Source organism: Ooceraea biroi, chromosome 5 (genome assembly GCF_003672135.1).
Source record: "Ooceraea biroi isolate clonal line C1 chromosome 5, Obir_v5.4, whole genome shotgun sequence".
Lineage (NCBI taxonomy): Eukaryota > Metazoa > Arthropoda > Insecta > Hymenoptera > Formicidae > Ooceraea > Ooceraea biroi.
Window position 1 is genome coordinate 15,309,326 of NC_039510.1, and position 13,050 is coordinate 15,322,375.

The 13,050-nt window shown below is 38.6% G+C and overlaps 1 protein-coding gene across 1 annotated transcript in view; it reads left to right on the plus strand.

Annotated features, from left to right (window-relative positions):
• The window catches only part of LOC105285265 (nucleoredoxin), a 17,904-nt gene continuing 4,854 nt past the window's right edge, over positions 1-13,050 (plus strand). Inside the window, exon 1 of the mRNA XM_011349382.3 lies at positions 1-671. Coding sequence (XP_011347684.2) covers positions 201-671 — 471 coding nt within the window. The 5' untranslated portion in view covers positions 1-200. The remainder of the gene's footprint in view (positions 672-13,050) is intronic.

Below are 13,050 nucleotides of genomic sequence, written 5' to 3' on the forward strand. Positions count from 1 at the left end.
AGTCTCTGTCCGAAACACGACTCGTCAGTCTGCATCGGTGTGCGGTTTGATGCGGTTGGGCGTGCGGCCTTGCGTGCGATCGCATTCTGCGATTTGGAGCGACGTCGGATAATCCGTCAATCCCTTCCCCGTCGGGAAATTCGTCGGGGCGCGTCGTCGGCGAGCGTAAAGCGCGCTAGTTAGTCGCGTCGCGCGGAGCGATGGCTGCGTGCGTCGGTGAACAGGTGCCGTCGGAAAGCGTCGCGAGGAGGTCCGCGTCGACGGCCACCGTCGCCGGCAAACCGGCGATGTGCTGGCAACACCGGCTGTTCGGCAAGCAGCTCGCGCGCTGCAACCAGGTTAACGACGCGAAAATGTCGATCGACTCGGCGGCCGCCTCGCTCGTCCGCGAGGACGGTCGGCCGGTTTGCGAGATCATCGGCATGTACTTCAGCTTCGTGAATCCTGGTGCGACCTGCGATGACTTTACGCGCCAGCTGGTCGAGCTTTATGCGGATGTCAACGCGGACACCGACGCCGGCGGCGACCGCGACAAGAGGAAGAGATTCGAGGTGGTGCACGTGGTGCTCTGGAGCAACGTGACCGACGTGCTCGACTTCGAGGACAGCTTCCGTGCTCATGTGGCCGATCTGCCTTGGCTCGCAGTGCCCAACCGGGACTACGAGAGAAAGGTAAGGAAGATTCCCTTCTTGTTTTTCTTCTCCTTGACTGATATAGAAATCCGCATCTCTTGGGACTCCACTCCGTGTTACTCCGCTTTCTTCTATTTCCCTTTCTCCCCGATATCGTCTCTCTATCTCTGGAGACAAAAATTTATTAAACAAAATTATTTTTATTACTATCTTAGCTCTCTTCGACTTTTAAATGTTGCTTTATTAGATTTTTAAGTTACCTTTGATATTTTACATAGTCCTGTTCCCATTATCGGAATTTTCTCAGTTCCGATATTACCTTGTTACCCACATTTTCAGATTTTGAAATAGGATTGGATATACTTTTAAGTCCGAAAAGTTTAGCTGGAAGTTGGAATTATCCGATTTGCTCGACCACCGGAAAATGCTGGGCATTAATCCTAACCGGAAGAGAGAATTGTTAGGAAAGTTTTCTGTACGGAGATTCTTGAGTTGCTCTCATGATTTTTTTTTGTATCTTTTTGTTACTTATCATACAACGCGAAACTTTTGTGATCAAATGATACCGATTGTAATTAATTTAATCGTCGAATTACTCTTGATACAGCATTAATTTGATCAAAAATCTTTAATAAATACTGTAGAAAGCATAAAGTCACGAGCATACTTTATGTTTGATTGAATTTCAAGTTAGATAAAAGTACAAATAAACGCACAGTATCTTCACATACTGTACATCCTAAATTTAAAAGCAATTTAATATATTAAAATTCCGGAAAATGCTGGGCATTAATCCTAACTGGAAGAGAGAATTGTTAGGAAAGTTTTCTGTACGGAGATTCTTGAGTTGCTCTCATGATTTTTTTTGTATCTTTTTGTTACTCATCATACAACGCGAAACTTTTGTGATCAAATGATACCGATTGTAATTAATTTAATCGTCGAATTACTCTTGACATAGCATTAATTTGATCAAAAATCTTTAATAAATACTGTAGAAAGCATAAAGTCACGAGCATACTTTATGTTTGATTGAATTTCAAGTTAGATAAAAGTACAAATAAACGCACAGTATCTTCACATACTGTACATCCTAAATTTAAAAGCAATTTAATATATTAAAATTCCGGAAAATGCTGGGCATTAATCCTAACTGGAAGAGAGAATTGTTAGGAAAGTTTTCTGTACGGAGATTCTTGAGTTGCTCTCATGATTTTTTTTGGTATCTTTTTGTTACTCATCATACAACGCGAAACTTTTGTGATCAAATGATACCGATTGTAATTAATTTAATCGTCGAATTACTCTTGACATAGCATTAATTTGATCAAAAATCTTTAATAAATACTGTAGAAAGCATAAAGTCACGAGCATACTTTATGTTTGATTGAATTTCAAGTTAGATAAAAGTACAAATAAACGCACAGTATCTTCACATACTGTACATCCTAAATTTAAAAGCAATTTAATATATTAAAATTCCGGAAAATGCTGGGCATTAATCCTAACTGGAAGAGAGAATTGTTAGGAAAGTTTTCTGTACGGAGATTCTTGAGTTGCTCTCATGATTTTTTTTGGTATCTTTTTGTTACTCATCATACAACGCGAAACTTTTGTGATCAAATGATACCGATTGTAATTAATTTAATCGTCGAATTACTCTTGACATAGCATTAATTTGATCAAAAATCTTTAATAAATACTGTAGAAAGCATAAAGTCACGAGCATACTTTATGTTTGATTGAATTTCAAGTTAGATAAAAGTACAAATAAACGCACAGTATCTTCACATACTGTACGTCCTAAATTTAAAAGCAATTTAATATATTAAAATTCCGGAAAATGCTGGGCATTAATCCTAACTGGAAGAGAGAATTGTTAGGAAAGTTTTCTGTACGGAGATTCTTGAGTTGCTCTCATGATTTTTTTTGGTATCTTTTTGTTACTCATCATACAACGCGAAACTTTTGTGATCAAATGATACCGATTGTAATTAATTTAATCGTCGAATTACTCTTGACATAGCATTAATTTGATCAAAAATCTTTAATAAATACTGTAGAAAGCATAAAGTCACGAGCATACTTTATGTTTGATTGAATTTCAAGTTAGATAAAAGTACAAATAAACGCACAGTATCTTCACATACTGTACATCCTAAATTTAAAAGCAATTTAATATATTAAAATTCCGGAAAATGCTGGGCATTAATCCTAACTGGAAGAGAGAATTGTTAGGAAAGTTTTCTGTACGGAGATTCTTGAGTTGCTCTCATGATTTTTTTTGGTATCTTTTTGTTACTCATCATACAACGCGAAACTTTTGTGATCAAATGATACCGATTGTAATTAATTTAATCGTCGAATTACTCTTGACATAGCATTAATTTGATCAAAAATCTTTAATAAATACTGTAGAAAGCATAAAGTCACGAGCATACTTTATGTTTGATTGAATTTCAAGTTAGATAAAAGTACAAATAAACGCACAGTATCTTCACATACTGTACGTCCTAAATTTAAAAGCAATTTAATATATTAAAATTCCGGAAAATGCTGGGCATTAATCCTAACTGGAAGAGAGAATTGTTAGGAAAGTTTTCTGTACGGAGATTCTTGAGTTGCTCTCATGATTTTTTTTTGTATCTTTTTGTTACTCATCATACAACGCGAAACTTTTGTGATCAAATGATACCGATTGTAATTAATTTAATCGTCGAATTACTCTTGACATAGCATTAATTTGATCAAAAATCTTTAATAAATACTGTAGAAAGCATAAAGTCACGAGCATACTTTATGTTTGATTGAATTTCAAGTTAGATAAAAGTACAAATAAACGCACAGTATCTTCACATACTGTACGTCCTAAATTTAAAAGCAATTTAATATATTAAAATTCCGGAAAATGCTGGGCATTAATCCTAACTGGAAGAGAGAATTGTTAGGAAAGTTTTCTGTACGGAGATTCTTGAGTTGCTCTCATGATTTTTTTTTGTATCTTTTTGTTACTTATCATACAACGCGAAACTTTTGTGATCAAATGATACCGATTGTAATTAATTTAATCGTCGAATTACTCTTGACATAGCATTAATTTGATCAAAAATCTTTAATAAATACTGTAGAAAGCATAAAGTCACGAGCATACTTTATGTTTGATTGAATTTCAAGTTAGATAAAAGTACAAATAAACGCACAGTATCTTCACATACTGTACATCCTAAATTTAAAAGCAATTTAATATATTAAAATTCCGGAAAATGCTGGGCATTAATCCTAACTGGAAGAGAGAATTGTTAGGAAAGTTTTCTGTACGGAGATTCTTGAGTTGCTCTCATGATTTTTTTTGGTATCTTTTTGTTACTCATCATACAACGCGAAACTTTTGTGATCAAATGATACCGATTGTAATTAATTTAATCGTCGAATTACTCTTGACATAGCATTAATTTGATCAAAAATCTTTAATAAATACTGTAGAAAGCATAAAGTCACGAGCATACTTTATGTTTGATTGAATTTCAAGTTAGATAAAAGTACAAATAAACGCACAGTATCTTCGCATACTGTACGTCCTAAATTTAAAAGCAATTTAATATATTAAAATTCCGAAAAATAATACATTAATCCTAGCAAACAAGTATTCACAAAGGAAATTTCTTATAAAAGAAAGCGATTCGTCGTTAACATCTCCGGTTGATGGGCGCATCCGGCAATTCCTCGGACGTGCTCTGTGCGAGATGAAAACGTAGGCACAAAGAAGTCTTAATTGCGGGTCGAGCCCATCCGGCGAATGGAACCCGACGAATTTGCCGGGACGTGTCAGAGCGCGTCTATACCGTAAACATCATCTTTGGCGGCGATTTTGCGAGTCGTGCACGCGCACAGACGCACGCGTACATAAAACTCCGGCTAAAGGGCGACAACGCGCGTTTTTCACTGCGGCCGCAGGCCTTTCAGCCTCTTCTCAAGCACGCACAGTCGCGCTATTTAAGGTTGAAATTTATTTACGCGAATACGCCAGGCGTATAACGCGGGGGGTCGCATGCGCTTCACACCTCCGGGAATGTATTATCCACCCACGCAATCTCTTTGCCATTACCGTTTCCCGGTATGCATTAACCGTTGCCGTCGATGCGACATGAAAGGATCAGGATTATATACCGCGACAAAGAAAATTGCGAAAGTGCAGCCTGTAAGAACGGCCAAGAAAAAGAGCGGTGCTTGGAGTGCAGTAGAGTGTCTTGTTTCAAGTACCCCGTTACTTGCTAACGCATCTCATCTTGAACTTCTTGGCCTGGCTAAGAGACACTTGAAGAATTAGAGCGCGTTGAAAAACATTTGATGATACAGTCCTGTAAAACAATGAGAAAAATTTAACTTTACATGGCGATTTATTAATTTCAGAGCATAATGTAGAGTATGGTGTCCATCTTTTCTTTTGATGAAGATTTCAGTGAACGCATCACACTTGTATTAGTTGTACGTTTTTACAATCACATTGGGAGTAGCAAAATGATCGGAGCACCCGCTTTCAGCTTTTATATGAATATTATTTATTGCTAATATCGTTAAAATTTTCATTTGTTAACAGCGGCGAGGAATGTATTACACGTACATTTAATTATGTACAAGTTATATATATAACTATATAGCTTGCATCACGATTATGCTGTTACGTTCCGACTGTCCGTATGCTTAGATACGAGGATACTTCCCGAGGATCGCGAAGCTAATTGTTCTCGGAGGCGAGGGAAAGAAATCCCGTCGACTCTTCTCGTGATGGAATTACTGTCGGGTCTGAAAGCTCAAAAATATCCTCTCCGGTTGAGTTTAATTGATCGAGCAACTCTAAATATCCGTCGGAGCAGATTTCGCAATTGTAAAACGGCGCGTACCCAGCAAGGTCTCTATCGCAAATTACGCACGTAGGAACGTGCCGTCTCAACCCCACTATTAAATCGTCTTTTGATAGCAAAGTATAATTTTGTTTTTGTGAAGAAAATTTCTATTAACGAAGCAAATGGTACAAAATAGAGAACCGTCTATAGGTCGGAGATACGCCGTATATCTCATGCACGCGACCACGCCGGATCGCCGTTGATACTCTAGTACCAAATCGGTACGCCGGGAAGGGTTCGATATTCCGCGACACATCACACGTTTGGTTTACGGTTTTATTCCGTTGTGATTAGAACTTGTTTGTATATTAAAACTCTTGGATGGGTGGTAACACTGGATACGAACTCGGAATCTCGATTTCTTTACGGTTCAACCCGAACAACTCTCGTAATTTATAAACAACTCGACGAGGATCACCCTTACGAATGTTGCGGTAATCAGGATAATTGTGGTTCAGAGTGAGTTCGCGGGTTACGTACGGAATTTGCTTTGATAATGCTCGGTCGGCTTCTAGATTCGTTAATTTTTGGATGAGAGGAAACGGGTCCTGATTATTTGAGTAAGCAAGTCGGAGATGATAACGGGGCTTCTTTTCTTGGAATCTGCGCCCCTTTTTAGTAGGCATGGAAATTAATTGAATTATATTTATCCGCGGATTCCTGTAGGATTATGGTCGCAAATTAGGGCCACACTCTTCGGCAGCGCCAGTTGCAAATCCTCCAGGAAATCAGAATGAACAATTTGAACGAAAACAAGAAATATAGAGAAGAAGCTTCATTAATTTTCAGTAACTGTTCCTTTAAAGTAAAGTTATTTATTGATACTATATGAGTGTGATGATCGGGTTCGGAAACGCAGTGTCGCAAATAAATCTACCTTGTCGTGGCTCTGGAGTGGAGCAGTCGCCACAGTCTCGCTAACACTAGGTGCTCGGAATTTATTCTTAAACGTAGAGATCAGACTCGACACCCAAGACCACGAAAACGCTTAACGAAATTGATTACTTATTGCTGCACTTATAACTGAGTTCCCTGGCCTTCTGCAGGCCCTTTTATATCGTGGACGAAGAGGCGGGTGGTTGAAAATATCGATGGTGGGACTGACTTTCCACCAATAATGTTTAGGAAAATCGGGCCCGCGTCTTCGTCTCGACGGTTATCTCGGTTCTGTGGAGGGAGGCCCTTCGCGTAAACATCCCTGTACAGAACCTTAATACCTAAGTTAATTAATTACGTAGTTCGCCTTATGATTATAATATTTTCCTCTCGGTATTAATTTCCTGATTGCAAAATGGATCTTCTAGGATTTTGGATGGTTGTTGTATCTGTTTTTAATCCAAAGATATGTGTATTAAAAGAAATAATGCTTATTTTGAAGACTGTAATCGTATTAAATTCCGTCTATATGATCATTTGCATTCAGGAAAATAATAATATAGAGTTTCCTAAATTATAAAATCGCTATATATATACAGGGTGTCCCGGGTTTTAACCGACAAACTGCGGGAGCATATTCTACTAGTGGAAATAAGAAAAAATTCTTATATCGAGTTTGCTTAGAAATGCTTTATTACAAAGTTATAAACCAATATTGAAAAGAAATATGAGATAAGTAACAACGGAACATAGTGTAGAATTTGGAAGGTCGAAGATGTTTATGTTACGTGTATTCACGTGTATTCATGTTCACTATGTTGAAACGATTCAGTATGATTGTTACTTTCACAACAGTAGCCGTTAGATTTCAATCGTCGTGTCAACTAGCAATTACTATCAGAATGCCAAAAGTGTTTTCAAATGAGGAATACACCGATATTCATTTCGTGTACGGATTCCGTGACGGAAATGCACGAGCTGCCGTACGAGAGTATCAACGTAGATTTCCTAACAGGAGAGTACCAGATAGATTTAAAGCAACGAATTACTAATTCAGTTACTGAGATGCAACAAAATTTTCAGGAATGTCGTACCGTAACAAATTCTGTACTACGTCGATGTCTAGCTTGTATCGATGCGCAAGGACAACATTTTGAATGCGTCACTAAATCATTGCGTAGATAATTTTTATTTTTGTGAAAAAATCCGTTGTTACTTGTCTCATATTTCTTTTCAATATTGGTTTATAACTTTGTAATGAAGCATTTCTAAGCAAACTCGATATAAGAATTTTTTCTTATTTCCACTAGTAGAATATGCTCCCGCAGTTTGTCGGTTAAAACCCGGGACAGCCTGTATATATATATAATATGATATTATATATATATATTTTAAGGTTTTAGAACGTGCTAGGTTCTAGAAAGATGCTGGTATGCGCGGATTTACACTATTTAATTGCCGGGCTCGCGATAACGCTCGCTACGGCTAGCAGGCTTGCCTGCCGGAGCCTTCGAAGATCGTTCGAGAACCTTCCATCCGATGAAGGGTTACTGACGTAACAATGCATTTAGAATGCTCGTTACATGAAAGCTGAAGCACTTTATATTTTATTCAATTGAGGTACTTTAGACTCATTGATGTTTATAATAGAGACGTACACAGGGCACCTACCTACATTTAATCGGTCTCAATAGTGAAGAGGCCGTAATGATAAGCTCTTTAGCTACATAATCTACGTCAAGCATCATGATCGGTCTCTCGTTCATTGATTCCGTACTTCAATCGGTTTTGAGAGCGTCTCGCTACAATTACGCTTTGTGAGCTTTGCAATAGTTTCATTTGCGATAAGAGAAATCGAGCTAATTGAAGACTACGATTTCAGAACAATTAAGGATTAATTTTACTTTTTTTACTGAAGAGATTCATCATGATGTATTGAGAATTCATGAATAAGATTATTGTACATTATACATAACACTGCTCTTTGTTATACATATTCTGTTTTCGCAGGCTTACTCTACTTGTTTCATAAATGTGATAAAAGATGAGAAAAGATTGATGAGACAAAAAGTACGTACGTGTGCCGATCATGCTATCATCCTCGAGTCGGGCAGTCGTTTTCGCGTTCGTGCTTTTGATGGCCCTCCATCTCTTTTATTTTCATAGGAAAGAGAGGGCTGCACTCGGCTGCAGTGCTGCGCTTCATGAATGAGACGCCTCCAGGAGGTCCTGTCGCTCGAACGCTTTAATCAGCGCGGTTGCTCATAGCTCGGACGTTTTAAATCGCTTCGTAGAAAACGCGCGCGTCTTTGCGAGCAGTACCGACGAGAAAGCCGTGTCGTGAAAAAGGGGAGTCTTCTATTCTGGACGGACGACCCATATCTTCCTCAAATAGCGTTCTCGTTTCTACCACGCGATAATGAAAGGAATCGGAAGAGGAAGAGACGGGGCGGCGGAGAGACGGACGAGCTTGCCACGCGATGTATGTTTCTTTTCGTTCGCACGAGCTTGCACGAGCTTGTTCATGAAAGATGAGCCGTGAACTCGAGCGCAAACGCACAGCCGTGTTCTTACGTTTGGAATGTCTGAAAGTCTAACCCGTCGTGGAATTTAAGTTGTCTCTTTTGCTCACACACACTTTCTCTGTGAATGGATAATTACAAGCATTTGAAATTTTAATTAGAGAAATCAACGTTTAATTATAGGACACTACGTCGTCTTGACAATTCAAATTGATATTTGACACGCGTAATGTACGATGCAAAACTGAACTTGATCACATAGATCCAAATTCTTATTCGTTTTATGATCCTGAAAGAATTTTGCATTAATAAAAATATTTTGGTGAATTTGAAGCGTAATTGTATAGATACATGTGATCTTTCATATTTATAGAATAAAAGGAGAGGAATTTAGCTTGACTTTAAAAGAAAATCAATTCTATAAACTTTTCACAAAATCCGTAGCTAAAGATTCATTGTATCTGACTGTATCTGTGGATCTGTATATTTGTTTTATAAACTTTATAAACATTTTGTAAACTGTTTGGAATATTCGGAGCTGCGTATTGCGGATCTGGAATATATCACTGACGAGTGTATATCGATATATGTAATGTTTTTATTGCGTACATGTAGTCGACAAAACAAGCAGTCGTGTTATAAATGCAATGTTTAAATTACGTTTAAATGGTTTAAATGTAATATATCTCCAGGGTAATATATCTCCGAGGTAGATATGAATGTACATTAGTCTGTTTCTATTAATTATACCAACCTTGTTAATTAAGCTATTATATGAGTTGGCCGACAGATAGCTATTGTAGTTTCCCCGGTGATTTATTCTCCCGAATTTATCATCTGATTTTGATGTATGCATTAATAGAGCATAATTTCGATTTTCATGAATTATGTGATAAAGATAATAAATCTAAGATTTGATTAACAAATTCAACAATATAGAGGAGAATCCCCTATTATGAGATATGCTCCTAATATGAGATAATGGAGTTTCTGCTAAATTAGTGAGCACCATCTGTTAATTCCACCATAAACTTATTACTCTTGGTGTAAAATGTATTTAGTGAAAAATTCATTGTTCGTTTTTGCGTTTAGCTTTTGCAACAAAAGGTTTGTGAAATTGTGAACATGTCAAAGGAACTTAAGGTAAGTCTTTAAACCTTGTTTATTATATAATAAAGAAATGCTTGGCAATAAATTCAGTATGCAATGATAGAGTAGAATCGTAGTAACAGGAAAATACGCGATTTGTTGAATTGCTTAATTGTAGAGGTTAGATTTCATGATCGCGGAACCGCTAGGCGCGTGGCTCGTATAATGAGATATTCAGGGTACTCTTAATATGAGATAATTATTGCTCGAATATGAAGAGTATGTAGTGTAATAAAAAGAAAGAAAATACTACTTAAGGTTAAAGAAAAGTTAATACGAATTTATATTACGAATTTTTGTGTATTTAATTTTTATAGAATCTGACTATGGAGGTTAGAGAAACGAGGAAGCGTCGACAGTGGAATCGTGAAGATTTGGCGAAGGCTGTGGCAGCAGTATTTTTATAAAAATATCTAATAAAGTTTTTTACTTGCAATACTGATGTATTTTGCACGTTTAACACCGATTTCTCGAGGTATCTTATATTAGGAGCACACTTTCGCGATCTTGCGTAAAGCTCTTTTTTCAAATTTTTTTAATTTTCAGAAAAAATAATATTTAAATTAGATTTTTCATTTCACCAACCTAAAGTTTATTAAATTCTCTTCAAGAGAACGTATTACATTTTTAAATTCTGCCTATAGATTTCCTTACATTCGGCAAAATCGATATGGTATCTCATAATCGGGGACTTTCCTCTACATATAATATTTCGTTATAATTACGCATCGAAAATTTTCTATATTTTTAGAAAGACGATGATCTTGTCTATCTCAAAAATATCTAAATTTTAATAATCAAAAGTATGCGCACGTTGCTTGATTCCTCTGTTGGATCTGACACGTATGCCTACACGTGTATTTCGTGGAGATCGCAGACAGGAAATCTTATCGTCGTTGCATGTGCCGACAGTCGCAGCTTTGTGGCACGTTTTGCTTCTTTTTTTGCCACGGTCTATGAATTGTGCACGGCCTATTAGTCTGTGGTCAAAGGGAAAGTGGTGAGTGCACAAATTGCTCGCATGAAAAGCCGTCCTTGTGTTTGCGAGAGAAAAACGAATCTCACGATACGAACCTTGAGCCATGCTATCATCGTGTATCAACCCTCCACAGGGACCGTTGCATAAGCTCCGTTATAATCGAATATCCTTAGTCCGTGAGGATTATTAATAGTCACGTAACGAGTGAATAAATGAATATAAAATATCGGTTGTTGGTGTAACAAACAAACAGACAGACGAGGGATTTTTTCGTTTACAATATGTAAATTGTTCAGACTAGCATCGAAAGCTATGTGCTGATGAAATGTCCGATGAAGAATGAAAGTTGCCAGCTGAAACAGTATATAACAATATAAATGCCTTGCGTCAATTAAATTACTCGATTTCCTCGAATTTCCTTTGTCGTTGACTAATAACAGCTGTGCAGAGTGCAAAATGATTTTAACAATTATCATTATTAATATTGTCGAGTTTTGAACGGCTTATTGGTAATGACAATACTTGAGATGTAACGTTCTTCGAAATTATATTATTTTCAAGTAAAAAGAAGAGAGTCTATAGTAAGCTATAGGGCCACAAAAGTGGCAAATCCCGCACTGCCGTAACGAGCCACCCACACGCGACATTCGCTTATCTGCAAGCGTGAGCAACTCTCGTAGACAACAGGGGAGTCGGGAGTTCGGGAGTCCGAAGGGAGAACGCGCGGTCGTGTCGTCGCGACGGCTGCAGCGAGCGCACGGCGGAGGCGTCGGGTTATACTGCGGTCTGTATACACATGGGGAGATGATTGAACGCGCGTGCGAACCAGTCAAAAGCGATCTCTGCCTTGTCTCTCTTCCTCTCTCTCTCACTCTGCCTGTCCCTTCATCACGCTTCTTTTTCAGCCGCGCGTTCTCGGTTGCTCGGTTCTACTCCAAGTCACGATAGGGGATTTTGCCGACCGGGTGAGAGAGCGGCAGCGGACGAAGGCGAGTGAAAAGCCCGACGAGACAACAGAACGCGAAGCAAACGAAAAGAAGAAACACATAATGCAACGTCGATTAAATGTGCGTTAAATGTCATAAATGTTAGGAGTTACTAACTATATTTAAATGTCTAACTTGATCGAATACATTGTGTTTGAATATTTATAAATCAGGAAACGTGTACCCACGATAGTAAGAAATCAGCAAGAATAATTAATATTGGAAAATAATTAATTTTAAATAAACCTAAATATCGGAAAGTAATCAATCTCGAATCTTAAATAAATTAACCCTAACGAACGAGCAAGAACATTCCACCAACTAAACCAATAAAGAAGCGAAAACTCGCGAGTTTTCGCACTCTCGCGGTTTTCCAAACCTGCGAATTTTGAATTTGAATTTAAAATCAAATTTAAATTTAAATCCGAATCCAATCCGAGTACCAACATCGTCGTCGAGTATCCAGACGCGGAATCTAGATAAGTTCTTTGCGACAAGTGTACATCCAATAACAGCGGGGCGTTCACGGCGCTCGGTGTACAGATCAGCGAGGGAAATAACGCGATAGCCCCGTTGTCGAGCGGTAGCTACGAGGCATGGGAGGACGCACGCGTTATCGACCGCTCCGCGACTCGAGCGAGCAAACGAGCAAGGGCGAGCGCGAACTCCGTCCGTTCCGTCGTACTGTACCACGTGACGCAAACGAGAACACGCGCGGGAAATGTACGAAGGGATGAAGCGACGCTCCTCTGTCGCCCTGCTTTCCCCCGCGCGGCTAACTTCCTCTCTTTTCCCTGTAAAAGTACTTGCGATAACGTACAGCGGATCCCGCCGTCCGCTCACCTATCTATCCTTCTCTCTTCGTGTTATGTCTGGTCCTATCCGCCCTCCTTGTTCTCCCCTCTGCCCTCCCCCTCGTTTACGCGCGGTCGTAACCCGTAACGGGGCATCCCGCGCGATGCGAGAAATCGTCCAACCCTCCCTTGAGATATCGAACTATAG